At 45.0% G+C, this 15,426-nt stretch overlaps 1 protein-coding gene across 5 annotated transcripts in view; it reads left to right on the top strand.

Moving 5' to 3' along the window:
- The window catches only part of LOC115137097 (signal-induced proliferation-associated 1-like protein 3), a 101,101-nt gene that overhangs the window by 70,545 nt on the left and 15,130 nt on the right, over nt 1-15,426 (top strand). For all 5 annotated transcript variants that reach the window (XM_065024634.1, XM_029673146.2, XM_029673148.2 and 2 more), the window contains 2 exons: nt 3,024-3,269; nt 10,029-10,205. In XM_065024634.1, coding sequence (XP_064880706.1) covers nt 3,024-3,269; nt 10,029-10,205 — 423 coding nt within the window. The remainder of the gene's footprint in view (nt 1-3,023; nt 3,270-10,028; nt 10,206-15,426) is intronic.

Raw genomic sequence — 15,426 nt, 5'->3', positions numbered from 1 at the left:
CACCCTTTTCCCTATTTAGTGCGCTGCTTTTGAACAGGGCCCTGGTGAAAAGTAGTGCACTATATAGGGAATAGGGTGCCATTTGGGGACGCAACCCCCCGAGTGTGCTGCTCCGTAGTCGGTCACAAGTAGCAGGATGTCTGTTCTTGATTGAGTTGGGGGTTGCTAAATCCAGTAATTGTGCTGCCGGGGCAGTGTGATTGAGTTGGGGGTTGCTAAAGACAGTAATTGTGCTGCCGGGATTGTGTGATTGAGTTGGGGGTTGCTAAAGACAGTAATTGTGCTGCCGGGGTGTGATGGCACCGTGGTTGGATTTCTTTCATGTGTAAGGCAGTTTAATTGCATGACTTAAACCCCTTTGATACACACACACACATGCTTACTCCTCCACACACACTACGTAATTAGTCTTGTATTTCACTCTTTCTGGTCCCCCCCCCTCGATCACACTCGTTTGCTATAGTGAACCGGGACAACAGATTGCATGAGATTAAGGCCCGGAATCTGCAGAAAGAGGGCAAATAAATAAATAAAAAGAGGCGATAAATTAAAAATGTGTGCTCCATGCTAATGAAAAGGGTAGAGAAGGAGGGAGAGAGGTAGTGTGTGTACAGTAGGCTAGCCGGCATTGAATGGGAAGACGTGTCTGAACACCTCCCAGGTGGGAGAAGCCAAGTGGGAGGGAGAGAAGGAACTGGCTTCACGTTCTCCTCTTTCTCTCCCCCTCCCTGTGTGTGAGAGAGAGAGAGAGAGCTCCCCAGCTGTCAGGCCGGCCATTGCGATGGAGCGGTCTCTGGAAGTGAGCACTGGTGTTCTCTCTCTCTCTCTCTCGAAGGTTGGTACTCTGGCTTGTGTGCATCACGCGTGTTCTTATCCAGTGTGTGTGTGAGGGTTGTTTTCGTGGCTTGACATTGGCAGTCGTATTCGTGCGTTTGTGTGGGATCTAGGTTTTTCCTTCCAAGGTTGGTTAGTACACTCACTGGTATATATGTATGAGTGTGATAGTGAGACCATCATTCTACTCATGCAATTTCTCCTGCTATCTTTCATACCGACAGTGCGTGTGATGTTGCGTGGTCCCCTCTGTGTGTGTGTGTGTGCTCTGTTCACCTTAGCCTGCAGTGGTGGTGGTAGTAGTGGTGTGTTTGTTTGTTTGTTTTCTAAAGCAGTCTTGGGCTTAGTGTGACCAGGCCAGTGTGATTGAGCTTAATCCAGGTCAAATAGTACGGGACAGATCACACGGACAGACACACACTGGACAATCTGCTCCTGCCCAGCTCTCCTTTGATTATTTGTTCCTCCACTCCTCTTCTTGTCCGTTACCTAGGCTATATTCAGATTTTCTGTCACTTTCTCCACTTCTCATCTCTTTTCCTTGTCCTCTAATTTATTCATTTTTCCCTTTCTTCCCTTTTACCCCCCACCCTTTCTTTTCTCCTCTCCTCCTCTCTCCTCTCCTCGTCTCTATCTTCCCTCTCTTCCTTTCACTAGTCTGTCTCTCTCCTCGTCTCCATCTTCCCTCTCTTCGTCTCCATCTTCCCTCTCTTCGTCTCCATCTTCCCTCTCTTCGTCTCCATCTTCCCTCTCTTCCTTTCACTAGTCTGTCCCTCTCCTCCTCTCTCCTCTCCTCGTCTCTATCTTCCCTCTCTTCCTTTCACTAGTCTGTCTCTCCTCTCTCCTCCTCTATCTTTCCTTTCACTAGTCTGTCCCTCTCCTCCTCTCTCCTCTCCTCGTCTCTATCTTCCCACTCTTCCTTTCACTAGTCTGTCCCTCTCCTCTCTCTCCTCTCCTCGTCTCTATCTTCCCACTCTTCCTTTCACTAGTCTGTCCCTCTCCTCCTCTCTATCTTCCCTCTTCCTTTCACTAGTCTGTCCCTCTCCTCCTCGTCTCTATCTTCCCTCTCTTCCTTTCACTAGTCTGTCCCTCTCCTCCTCTCTCCTCTCCCGCCGTGTGGCGAGGATGTACATGGTCTGGTGTCTGAGGCAGCCTTTGCTGTGGCGCTGCGTGGTGCCTCTTCAACCTCCAATAATAGACTTTACCATGAAATAGTGATGAAGGACGAAAGATACATGTGCCGTTTCTGCTCAAGGCTTCAGTGAGGATGTTGAGAGGGTGAGTCTGTCGCGCAGGTGCCCTGCTTAAAAAAGGGATCTATTGCTATTGACCCCCCACTGAAACTGATGTTGGTCATTATTGTCTCATTATTGCGTCATTGTGTTCCTTTTGGGTTTGCTCAAGGTTTTCAATGTGCACCTCATTGTATGTGGTAGTGCAGTGACTACTCGAAAGGTCCAGGTCATGACTGTTATCGGGGGGAAGTTGAAGAAAAGCCTGATATCTCCACGGGATCTCATGAAAGTATTTAACTAGAGCGGACTCGGCTTAGGCGGCCATTTCCACATGCCTTGCGTGTATAAAGTCAATGCAAGTTGACACATCTGGGCTCCGTACACGCGAATAAAAGGCTGACGGAGAGAATCGATATGATATTAGGGGTTTATCTTATTGTGTTCCTGCCCAAACTTCAGCGACAACTGGGTGACTAAAAAGGTCAGGGCTTGGATTCTATCTGTACGCGTGCTCATAGACCCACTCATACACTTGACCCAGGCCTCACAGTAGGGGATAGAGTCCCCCCCACCCACCCCTTTCCCACCCTGAGGTATCAAGGGAGCTCATTAGTGCTTGTGTGTGAGCTGTTGGAGGGGGATGCTGAAGGGAATATGCTGAGGGAGAGTATGGAGGAGTTCAGGGTTTTCACCTGCTCAGCTTAAGTTCAGCTTAAGTTCAGCTTGAGTTCGACTGCAGCTCCTGTGAGCGAGGTGGACCTCTTATCTGAGTGCTGTAGTTGTGTGTGTGTGTGTGTGTGTGTGTGTGTGTGCGTGCGTGCACAAGTGTATGCGTAGCCACTGCTATTTTGTAAGCAGCTATGACATCTTTCCAGTCGTTGTCTGGTGTTAGTGTGTCGTCTTGCAATCCAACTGCAGTAGTACTGACTCTCCATTCCCCCTCTCTGTCTATAGGGGCTGTACAGAGGAGTATGAGATGAAGACCATGGAGCAGAAGCCAGAGTCTGAGCCCGTGGCAGCAGGCTACCGGCCCTCCCCTCGCACCCCTGTCTTGCGCTGGGACAGCCCCGCCGGCCTGCACAGCGCCCCCACCCCTCAGCGTTGGACCCCTATGGGCCCCCCACCACCCCAACCCCGCTCACACAAAGCCATGGTCATGCCCATCCCATACAGGGAGGCCCAGCATCTCTCCAACAAGAGGTGAGACACTGGCGTGTGTTTGTGTGTGTGATTGTTTGCCTTGGGCTTAGACACTGGTGTAGTTGTCCTTGTTTGCTTCAGCTACTTGAGTGGGTGATCCTCTGCTAATGACCTGCTGTCATTCTCATAAATGCTTCGACGATGAGGTTATTCTTATACAAACGTAAGGCAGGACAAAACGGCATGATTTGGGCGGTTTATAGGAAATGTAACCCATACAATGGTCCTTTTTGGAGGAAGGATTGTTTATGTATTTTACATTTATCTAAAAGCATATTTGAAAAATAATTAATCAAAGATGACATTTTGGGCTGCCCAGGCCTCTTAAGACTCTACAATGTTTTCATCTGTAGGTGCTACAAAGCAAAAATGTGTATTATGAAGCTTTACAGCTTGCTCTTTAATATGAGTAGTATTTAAATTTCTACATGAAAAAAAATAGATATACAGTTGAGGTCGGAAGTTTACATACACCTTAGCCAAAAACTCAGTTTTTCACAATTCCTGACATTTAATCCGAGTAAAAATTCCTTGTCTTTGGTCAGTTAGGATCACCACTTTATTTTAAGAATGTGAAAATGTCAGAATAATAGTAAAGAATTGTTTATTTCAGCTTTTATTTCTTTCATCACATTCCCAGTGGGTCAGAAGTTTACATACACTCAATTAGTATTTGGTAGCATTGCCTTTAAATTGTTTAACTTGGGTCAAACGTTTCAGGTAGCCTTCCTCAAGCTTCCCACAATAAATTGGGTGAATTTTGGCCTATTCCTCCTGACAGAGCTGGTGTAACTGAGTCAGGTTTGTAGGCCTCCTTGCTCGTCGCACACTCTTTTTCAGTTCTGCCCACAAATTTTATATGGGATTGAGGTCAGGGCTTTGTGATGGCCTCTCCAATACCTTGACTTTGTTGTCCTTAAGCCATTTTGCCACAACTTTTGAATTATGTTTGGGGTCATTGTCCATTTGGAAGACCCATTTGCGACCAAGCTTTAACTTCCTCACTGATGTCTTGAGATGTTGCTTCAATATATCCACACGTTTTTCCCCCTCATGATGCCATCTATTTTGGAAAGTGCACCAGTCCCTCCTGCAGCAAAGCACCCCACAACATGATGCTGCCTCCCCTGTGCCTTGTGGTTGGGATGGTGTTCTTCGGCTTGCAAACCTCCCCCTTTTTCCTCCAAACATATCGATGGTCATTATGGCCAAACAGTTTTATTTTTGTTTCATCAGACCAGAGGATTTTTCTCCAAAAAGTACGATCTTTGTCCCCATGTGCAGTTGCAAACCATTGTCAGGCATTTTTATGGCGGTTTTGGAGCAGTGGCTTCTTCCTTGCTGAGTTGTCTTACAGGTTATATGACTCGTTTTACTGTGGATATAGATACTTTTGTGCCTGTTTCCTCCAGGATCTTCACAAGGTCCTTTGCTGTCGTTCTGGGATTGATTCGCACTTTTCGCACCAAAGTACGTTCATCTCTAGGAGAAAGAACGCGTCTCCTTCCTGAACGGCATGACGGCTGCGTGGTCCCATGGTGTTTATACTTGCATACTATTGTTTGTACAGATGAACGTGGTACCTTCAGGTGTTTGGAAATTGCTCCCAGGGATGAACAAGTCTTATGGAGGTCTAAAAAAAAAATCTGAGGTCTTGGCAGATTTCTTTCACAGTAAAGTTCTGACCCACTGGAATTGTGATACATTGAATTATAAGTGAAATAATCTGTCTGTAAACAATTTTGGAAAAATGTCTGGTGTCGTGAAGAAAGTAGATGTCCTAACCGACTTGCCAAAACTATACTTTGTTAACAAGAAATTTGTGGAGTTCTTGAAAAACAAGTTTTAATGACTTTAACCTAAGTGTATGTAAACTTCTGACTTCAACTGTATATACAGTACCAGCCAGAAGTTTGGACACAGCTAGTCATTCAAGGGTTTTTCTTTATTTTTACTATTTTCTATTTTGAAGAATAATTGTGAAGACATAAAAACTAGGAAATAACACATATGGAATCCTGTAGTAACCAAAAAGGTGTTTGAGATTCTTCAAAGTAGCCACCCTTTGCCTTGATGACAGCTTTGCACACTCTTGGCATTCTCAACCAGCTTCATGAGGTTGTCACCTGGAATGCATTTCAATTAACAGGTGTGCCTTGTTCATAGTTAATTTGTGGAATTTCCTTCTTAATGCATTTGAGCCAATCAGTTGTGTTGTGACAAGGTAAGGGTGGTATACAGATTTTTAAAAATTAATTAAAAAAGACCAAGTCCGTATTATGGCAAGAACATCCCATTTACTTTAGAGAACAACAAGAACAGCCCATTACATTCTACCATTACTTTAAGACGTGAAGTTGAGTCAATCTGGAAAATGTCAAGAACCTCACATTTTTTCAAGTGCAGTCGCAAAAACTATCATGCGCTAGCTATGATGAATCTGGCTCTAATGAGGACCGCCACAGGAAAGGAAGACCCAGAGCTACCTCTGCTGCAGAGGATAAGTTCATTAGTTACCAGCCTCAGAAATTGCAGTCCAAATAAATGCTTCAGAGTTCAAGTAACAGACACATCTCAACATCAACTGTTCAGAGGAGACTGCGTGAATCAGGCCTTCATGGTCGAATTGCTGGAAAGAAACCACTAAAGGACACCAATAAGAAGAGACTTGCTTGAGCCAAGAAACACGAGCAATGGACATTAGACCGGTGGAATATGTCCTTTGGTCTGGAGTCCAAATTGGAGACTTTTGGTTCCAACCACTGTGTCTTGGTGAGATGCAGTGTGGGTGAATGGATGATCTCCGCATGTGTATTTCCCACCGTAAAGCATGGAGGAGGAGGTGTTAAGGTGTGGGGGCGCTTTGCTGGTGACAATGTCTGTGATTTATTTAGAAATCAAGGCACACTTAACCAGCATGGCTACCATAGCATTCTGCAGCAATACACCATTTCATCTGGTTTGAGCTTAGTGGGACTATGATTTTTTTTCCTACAAAACAATGACCCAACACACCTCCAGGCTGTCTAAGAGCTATTTTACCAAGAAGGAGAGTGATGTAGTGCTGCATCAGGTGACCTGGCCTCCACAATCGCCTGACCTCAACCAAATTGAGATGGTTTGGGTTGAGTCGAACCACAGAGTGAAGGAAAAGCAGCCAACAAGTGCTCAGCATATGTGGGAACTCCTTCAAGACTGTTGGAAAAGCATTCCAGGTGAAGCTGGTTGAGAGAATGCCAAGAGTGTGCAAAGGGTGGCTATTTGAAGAATCCCAACGATTAAATGTGTTTTGATGTAATAATTGTTTGGTTACTGCATGATTCCATATGTGTTATTTCTTAGTTTTGATGTCTTCGCTATTATTCTACAAAGAAAAACCCTTGACTGAGTAGGTGTTCTAAAACGTTTGACCGGTAGTGTATATACACAAATATTTTGTGGATTTGGCAAATGTTTCAATATGTTGTTGAACATGATATACTCTACGGGCATGTCAAAGTTTCAGAGTGGGATCTCTGCTAGTTTGAAAGTTATGGCCTGTTTTATAGAGAAATTGGTATAGAAGGCAATGTAACCAATAACAGCCCTTTTACTTGTCATTGCACATCCTGCAAATCACCAGCAGAGGGCGACCATTTTGAATCCATTTTCACGTTCGCCGTGTTGCTAATGCTTACAAATAGGATCTTAACTCTGAAAGTAACAGAGATCCCAGTCTGGAACTTTGATATGCCCATAAACCAGGGCTCTAAAGTGAGAACAGTTTGCTGTGTGACTGGGAGTTTTATTTTGGGAGCACTGTGGAACTATGTAAAAAAATCTCCCAGATAATAATTGTTGTAATGATAAGGCTTCGAAGTGTCGTTGTTTCCAAGTTCCCTAGAGAAACCATCGAGTGCCGATTCGTTAGTGTCATGGTTGCGCCATTACTACAGCGAAAACAGCTTGCCTCGACTAGCCCAACCAGGTCAAGAGCTCTTACCCATATTACCGTCACAGCATTTGTATCTTCATATAGAGGATCGCCGCATTTTACATTAATAAAGTGCCGTCTTGGGCCATTCTAAAACAACTTGCTCATCGACATTCTTAAACTATCCCCAATTCAATGGAATTGCAACCCTCTGCATGCACAGTGCATTCTTCAATCACATGTACAGCTGATTCTCAAGCTCTTTCACACTAATGAGATAATATTGAGCCCACACTACTACACTGTCTGAGCCAAGGACTACATGCTTTCTGGTAAGTTTTGATTACAATACTGGGTGGAGTGAATATATTTTATGACATACATGATTTGTTGTTAACTAGTAAATAGTAGCCTACAGCAAAGTGTGTTTAAATCATTTCTAACAATTTTTGCAAGTTTTGCTACCATGTTGGGTTTAGCTTGCTTGAGCCTGCTAACTAAAGAGGGTTAATTCACTTGTTTCCATATACATTTATCTTACAAAGGAGTTGTTTAATCTAACTGCTTAACTATTTATCTGTACATGGAATTGTATTTTTAATTTTTGTACTAATTTGTTTTCAATCTTTACAGGAAAATGCCACGGGCACTATCTGATGTGTGGAGACATTTCACTGCAGCTAATGTAGAAGGAAAAGCTGCAAATACTGTGTATTTGTGTAGAATATGTGAAGAATGCAACAAAGATGCAGAATCATCTGGTCAAGTGCATAAAGATCCCTCAGCGCTCACAACAAGCAACTTCTGATAAAAGTCCCTCTATTTCTATTTGAGGTGAAAAGGATGAATCAGACACCTTATCAATACCAACAGCTCATGGTCCTCCTGGAATTTGACTCAATGGAGGAACGAGAGAGAAATGCTGATGAATGTCTTGCTCGAGATGTGTATGCAACTGGTTCACCTCTAATGCTCACAGGCAATGTGTATTGGAAGAGATTTCTGAATGTTCTTCGCCCAGCATACACCCCTCCAACCAGACATGCTTTATCTACTCATTTGCTGGATGCAGAGTTCAACTGAGTTCAAGTGAAGGTCAAGCAAATCATTGAGAAAGCAGACTGTATTTCAGTCATCTCTGATGGGTGGTCGAATGTTTGTGGGCAAGGAATAATTAACTACATCATCTCCACCCCTCAACCAGTATTCTACAAGAGCACAGACACAAGAGACAACAGACACACCGGTCTCTACATTGCAGATGAGCTGAAGGCAGTCATCAATGACCTTGGACCACAGAAGGTATTTGCACTGGTGACAGACACTATTGCGAACATAAATGCTGCTTGGTCTACACCCATTGGCTGTGCTGCTCAAGCATTGAATCAGCTCCTCAAGGACATCATGGCACTGAAGACAATGGATACACTCTACAAGAGAGCCAAGGAAATGGTTAGGTATGTGAAGGGTCATCAAGTTATAGCAGCAATCTACCTCACCAAACAAAGTGAGAAGAATAAGAGCACCGCATTGAAGCTGCCCAGCAACACCTGTTGGGGTGGTGTTGTCATTATGTGTGACGGTCTCCTGGAGGGGAAGGAGTCTCTCCAAGAAATTACCATATCACAGTCTGCCGATATGGACAGCCCCATCAAGAGGATCCTCCTGGATGATGTATTTTGGGAGAGACTGGTAAGCAGCCTGAAACTCCTGAAACCTATAGCACTAGCCATTGCACGAATTGAAGGAGACAATGCCATCCTGTCTGATGTTCAGACTCTACTTGCAAATGTAAGAGAAGAAATCCGTACTGCCCTGCCCACTTCACTGTTGCTCCAAGCAGAGGAAACTGCAGTTCTGAAATACATCAAAAACCGTGAAGACTTCTGCCTGAAGCCCCATACACGCCACAGCGTACATTTTGGACCCCAAGTATGCTTTTGGACCCCAAGAGCATCCTGTCTGGTGCAGAGATCAACAAGGCCTATGGTGTCATCACTACCGTGTCTCGCCACCTTGGCCTGGATGAGGGCATGGTTCTTGGCAGTCTGGCGAAGTACACTTCCCTGCTTTGGGATGGAGATGCAATATGGCAGTCATGCCAACATATCTCATCAGCCATCTGGTGGAAGGGACTTTGTGGATATGAGGCGCTTTCCCCTGTTACCTCCATCACCCTCTAAATCCCACCAACATCAGCTGCCTCAGAGCGCAACTGGTCCTTGTTTGGGAACACACAGACCAAAGCACGCAACAGGCTGACCAATACAAGGGTTGAAAAATTGGTGGCCATCCCCAGTCAAATTAGAGTTGTTTTTTAGCCTGACAACGGGTAATCCTCAACCAGGTTGGAAAGTGACAGTGAAGATAAGCCCTCAGTCTGATGTTCAAGAGGTGGACATTGAGGACTTCCAGGGAGAAGACATGGACGCCTGAGAGGAAGACAACCAAAGCTTTAGTTTCTAGACTATCATTTTACAGATGTATGTTGATAACATTTTTGGGAGATTCGATGGATCATTGGGGATCATTCCCTTTTTGTTGTTCAGTGAAATCACCCCATTTAATTAAAAGTTCAATTCGTAACTAAATTGTTTTTTACATTTCTTTTGGAAGGATTTAATCATTTGCAATTATGTCTAACTTATGATAAGGTCAAATGTTTCTGTCTCCATATGATATGGTAAATATATCCAATTTTTAAAAAATCTACATTTAAATGGTACTAATATTAATTTGCATATATTCCCGTTAATTCCCACGGAAAGTTTCCACCTCTGAATATACCCCAAAATGTGCAACCCTACTTGTGATTAATCTTTGCTGTCCCGCTGTGCTCCCTGCAGGCCGGTGAGCTTTCCTGAGAACCACTACAGCCTGTCCCCAGCGGGGGGCGACAGAGTGCTGCCCTACAGGAACCCCTCAGCCAGCTTCTCCTCCCCCTCTGGCTTGGGGGGCATGGCGGCCCTGGGGGGACCCATACTCAGCGGACCCTTCGTACGCTACAAACCCTCACCTGACAGGTCAGTCAGCGGAAGTGTTAGTGTCTTTGTGTGGTGAGGTGGGTCAGTGTCTTTGTGTGGCGAGGTGGGTCGGTGTCTTTGTGTGGCGAGGTGGGTTGGTGTCTTTGTGTGGCGAGGTGGGTTGGTGTCTTTGTGTGGCGAGGTGGGTTGGTGTCTTTGTGTGGCGAGGTGGGTTGGTGTCTTTGTGTGGCGAGGTGGGTTGGTGTCTTTGTGTGGCGAGGTGGGTTGGTGTCTTTGTGTGGCGAGGTGGGTTGGTGTCTTTGTGTGGCGAGGTGGGTTGGTGTCTTTGTGTGGCGAGGTGGGTTGGTGTCTTTGTGTGGCGAGGTGGGTTAGTGTCTTTGTGTGGCGAGGTGGGTTAGTGTCTTTGTGTGGCGAGGTGGGTTAGTGTCTTTGTGTGGCGAGGTGGGTTTGTGTGTTAGTGTCTTTGTGTGGCGGGTTGGTGTCTTTGTGTGGCGTGGCGGGTTGGTGTCTTTGTGTGGCGAGGCGGGTTGGTGTCTTTGTGTGGCGAGGCGGGTTGGTGTCTTTGTGTGGCGAGGCGGGTTGGTGTCTTTGTGTGGCGAGGCGGGTTGGTGTCTTTGTGTGGCGAGGCGGGTTGGTGTCTTTGTTGCGGCGAGGTGGGTTGGTGTCTTTGTGTGGTGGGTGTATCTCTGTTTGTATACATTGACGTATCATTGAGGTTTTCATTTGTTTGTATTGGAGGAGAATGTCACTCCTCCCTGTTCCCTGGTATTTCCTTTGTATGATACTTGACAGGCTTTTTGCGCTTGTTGCTTGGATTGGTAGCTAACTTGCTGCAGACCTGTGACTGATTTAGTTTAATGCTTTGAGAAGCTGACTGTCGATTTGTAAGTAATTGAGACATTTATGAACACACTTGGATTATGACTTGATATTGTGTGGTTTTGTGTGTGGTGATTTAGTTCCTCTGGTTTGGTAGGATGTAACATGTTTGAAATAAGCTCCACCGGGGAGCATAGCAACAACAGAAACTGTGAAATGTTCTTAAACGTATTTGTGTGTGTGTTAGGGCTGTCCCGACCAAAAAAAAAACATTTTGGTCAACAGAGAGTCATCTGTTCTTTTGACCAATCGATGGGTTAAACATTTTAAACATGTAATTTCCCCTATATAGACACCCTGTGCGTTTGAATAAAATATTTGCACTGAGCTTGTCTGACGCTTTAAGCACACTGGTTGATTAAGTAATTACGACAGACAAATGACTTGAGGGAGCACGATGGCCATGCTGTGTAATTTTTTTATATATTTTTTTAATGATAGCGATTGCCTGTGTTGACGGCTGCACGTTGTCTGTCTCTCATCCCTGCTGCAGCGAAAACGCACCACAGCTCAGCAAGTGTTTATTGCGCTGTCCATGCTGGAGCTGCAACATCATGTCAGCCATTTAGTTTCTTACAGTGTAAATGACACAAAATAAATGCTAAGTAATACCAGTGTCTGTTCTGAGTAATTTTTTAAAAGCCTTTATTACAGTGTAGGTAAGATTAAAATCAGACAAATTTGTGAAATTGCTTTATCCAACATTTTGCGGATGTGTGGGGCTTGGTGCTCATGGGATCAGTTGGCTACTTAACAAACAGGCAATAGAAGCAGGATCGGTCTTATTTCTGTAGATGTATACTGTGCCATCGGAAAGTATTCAGACCCCTTGACTGTTTCCACATTTTGCTACATTACAGCCTTATATTAAAATGGAATAAATAAATAAATCCTCAATCTACACACAATACCCCATAATGACAAAGTGAAAATAAGTTTTTATACATTTTTGCAAATTTATAAAAATTAAGAAACATACCTTATTTACATAAGTATTTAGACCCTTTGCTATGAGACACAAAATTGAGCTCAGGTGCATACTGTTTCCATTGATCATCCTTGAGATGTTTCTACAACTTTATTGGAGTCCAACTGTAAATTCTATAGATTGGACATGAATTGGAAAGGCACACACCTGTCTATATAAGGTCCCACAGTTGACAGTGCATGCCAGAGAAAAAACCAAGCCATGAGGTCCAAGGAATTGTCCGTAGAGCTCAGAGACAGGATTGTGTCGAGGCACAGATCTGGGGAAGGGTACCAAAAATAATGTCTACAGCATTGAAGGTCCCTAAGAACACAGTGGCCTCCATCATTCTTAAATTGAAGAAGTTTGGAACCACCAAGACTTTTCTTAGAGCTGGCCGCCCGTCCAAACTGAGCAATTGGGGGAGAAGGGTCTTCGTCAGGGAGATGACCCAAGAACCCGATGGTCATTCTGACATGGCTCCAGAGTTCCTCTGTGGAGATGAGAACCTTCCAGAAGGACAACCATCTCTACAGCACCCCACCAATCACGCCTTTATGGACAGACAGAAGCCAGTCCTCATTAAAAGGCACATGACCTCCCGCTTGGAGTTTGCCAAAAGGCACCTAAAGACTCTCAGGCCATGAGAAACAAGATTCTCTGGTCTGATGAAACCAAGATTCAACTCTTTGGCCTGAATGTCAAGCGTCATATCTGGAGGAAACCTGGCACCATCCCTGCGGTGAAGCATGGTGGTAGCAGCATCACCAGGGACTGGGAGACTAGTCAGGATCGAGGCAAAATGAACGGAGCAAAGTACAACGAGATCCTTGACGAAAACCTGCTCCAGAGTGCTCAGGACCTCAGACTGCAGCAAGGTTCACCTTCCAACAGGACAACAACCCTAAGCACAGAGCCGAGTCAACGCAGGAGTGGCTTCGGGACAAGTCTCAATGTCCCTGAGTGGCCCAGCCAGAGCCCGGACTTGATCCCGATCGAACACCTCTGGAGAGACCTGAAAATAGCTGTTCAGCAACGCTCCCCATCCAACCTGACAGAGCTTGACAGGATCTGCACAGAAGGATGGGAGAAACTCCCCAAATATAGGTGTGCCAAGCTTGTATTGTCATACCCAAGAAGACTCAAGGCTGTAATTGCTGCCTAAGGTGCTTCAACAAAGTTCTGAGTAAAGGGTCTGAATTCTTATGTAAATGTGATATTTCCATTTTTTTTTTTTTTTTATTACATTTGCCAAAAAAAAAATCAACTTGTTTTTGCCTTGTCATTCCAGGGTATTGTGTGGATTGATGGGGGGGGACTATGTCTTTAATTTAAGAATAAGGCTGGAAAATAACAATGTGGAAAATGTAAAGTGGTCTGAATACTTATCGAATGCCCTGTATGTATAATTTATAAAGCCAGCCACATTTAACAGTGAGGCTATTGATTATAGACCGAATTAAGTTGGTTTCCTATCTGCTCAATTTTCTTAGACAATAAAGGCAAGGGCTGTTTCCTCGTCTTCTCACTCCGCTGCTGCCTCCGCCTCATTACTCTCAACACCTAGTTGCTGGTTAACTTTGCTATTATGCACATCTCAACATGGGGAAAGGCGGCAATTAAATGGTGCACTGAAGATTGTTTCAGAACCGCTATCCAACGCGAGAGAAAGCGCATTTGTTATAAAATTATATTACACTTATTAACACTAATTTTTTTGCATAATATAACCATATACAAATTCAGTATCGCGTCTTAGAGCAGTGGTCGTCGACTGGTCGATCTTCAAGGCATTCGTAGTCGAAAACCAAACATTTCTGTAGAAAAGCCAATGATAAATTTGATTTTGTGTTGCGCTGTTGGCGGTAGGTGCACTTGATTCAGAAGCCCTGCACACTGGGTAAACAAAGTGGTCCAATTTTGAACTACACTGCTCAAAAAAATAAAGGGAACACTTAAACAACACAATGTAACTCCGAGTCAATCACACTTCTGTGAAATCAAACTGTCCACTTAGGAAGCAACACTGATTGACAATCAATTTCACATGCTGTTGTACAAATGGAATAGACAACAGGTGGAAATTATAGGCAATTAGCAAGACACCCCCAATAAAGGAGTGGTTCTGCAGGTGGTGACCACAGTCCACTTCTCAGTTTCTATGCTTCCTGGCTGATGTTTTGGTCACTTCTTAATGCTGGCGGTGCTTTCACTCTAGTGGTAGCATGAGACGGAGTCTACAACTCACACAAGTGGCTCAGGTAGTGCAGCTCATCCAGGATGGAACATCAATGCGAGCTATGGCAAGAAGGTTTGCTGTGTCTGTCAGCGTAGTGTCCAGAGCATGGAGGCGCTACCAGGAGACAGGCCAGTACATCAGGAGACGTGGTGGAGACCGTAGGAGGGCAACAACCCAGCAGCAGGACCGCTACCTCCGCCTTTGTGCAAGGAGGAGCAGGAGGAGCATTTCCAGAGCTGCTGCTCAAACGGTCAGAAACAGACTCCATGAGGGTGGTATGAGGGCCCGACGTCCACAGGTGGTGGTTGTGCTTACAGCCCAACACCGTGCAGGACGTTTGGTATTTGCCAGAGAACACCAAGATTGGCAAATTTGCCACTGGCGCCCTGTGCTCTTCACAGATGAAAGCAGGTTCACACTGTGAGCACGTGACAGAGTCTGGAGATGCCGTGGAGAACGTTCTGCTGCCTGCAACATCCTCCAGCATGACCGGTTTGGCGGCGGGTCAGTCGTGGTGTGGGGTGGCATTTCTTTGGGGGGCCGCACAGCCCTCCATGTGCTCGCCAGAGGTAGCCTGACTGCCATTAGGTACCGAGATGAGATCCTCAGACCCCTTGTGAGACCATATGCTGGTGCGGTTGGCCCTGGATTCCTCCTAATGCAAGACAATGCTAGAGCTCATGTGGCTGGAGTGTGTCAGCAGTTCCTGCAAGAGGAAGCCATTGATGCTATGGACTGGCCCGCCCGTTCCCCAGACCTGAATCCAATTGAGCACATCTGGGACATTATGTCTCGCTCCATCCACCAACGCCACGTTGCACCACAGACTGTCCAGGAGTTGGCAGACCAGATCCCTCAGCAGACCATCTGCCACCTCATCAGGAGCATGCCCAGGCGTTGTAGGGAGGTCATACAGGCACGTGGAGGCCACACACACTACTGAGCCTCATTTTGACTTGTTTTAAGGACATTACATCAAAGTTGGATCAGCCTGTAGTGTGGTTTTCCACTTTAATTTTGAGTGTGACTCCAAATCCAGACCTCCATGGGTTGATAAATTTGATTTCCATTGATCATTTTTGTGTGATTTTGTTGTCAGCACATTCAACTATGTAAAGAAAAAAGTATTTAATAAGAACATTTCATTCATTCAGATCTAGGATGTGTTATTTTAG

Source organism: Oncorhynchus nerka, linkage group LG11 (genome assembly GCF_034236695.1).
Source record: "Oncorhynchus nerka isolate Pitt River linkage group LG11, Oner_Uvic_2.0, whole genome shotgun sequence".
NCBI lineage: Eukaryota > Metazoa > Chordata > Actinopteri > Salmoniformes > Salmonidae > Oncorhynchus > Oncorhynchus nerka.
The sequence above is the reverse complement of the archived record's forward strand: the minus strand, read 5'-3'. Positions and strand labels throughout refer to the sequence as shown.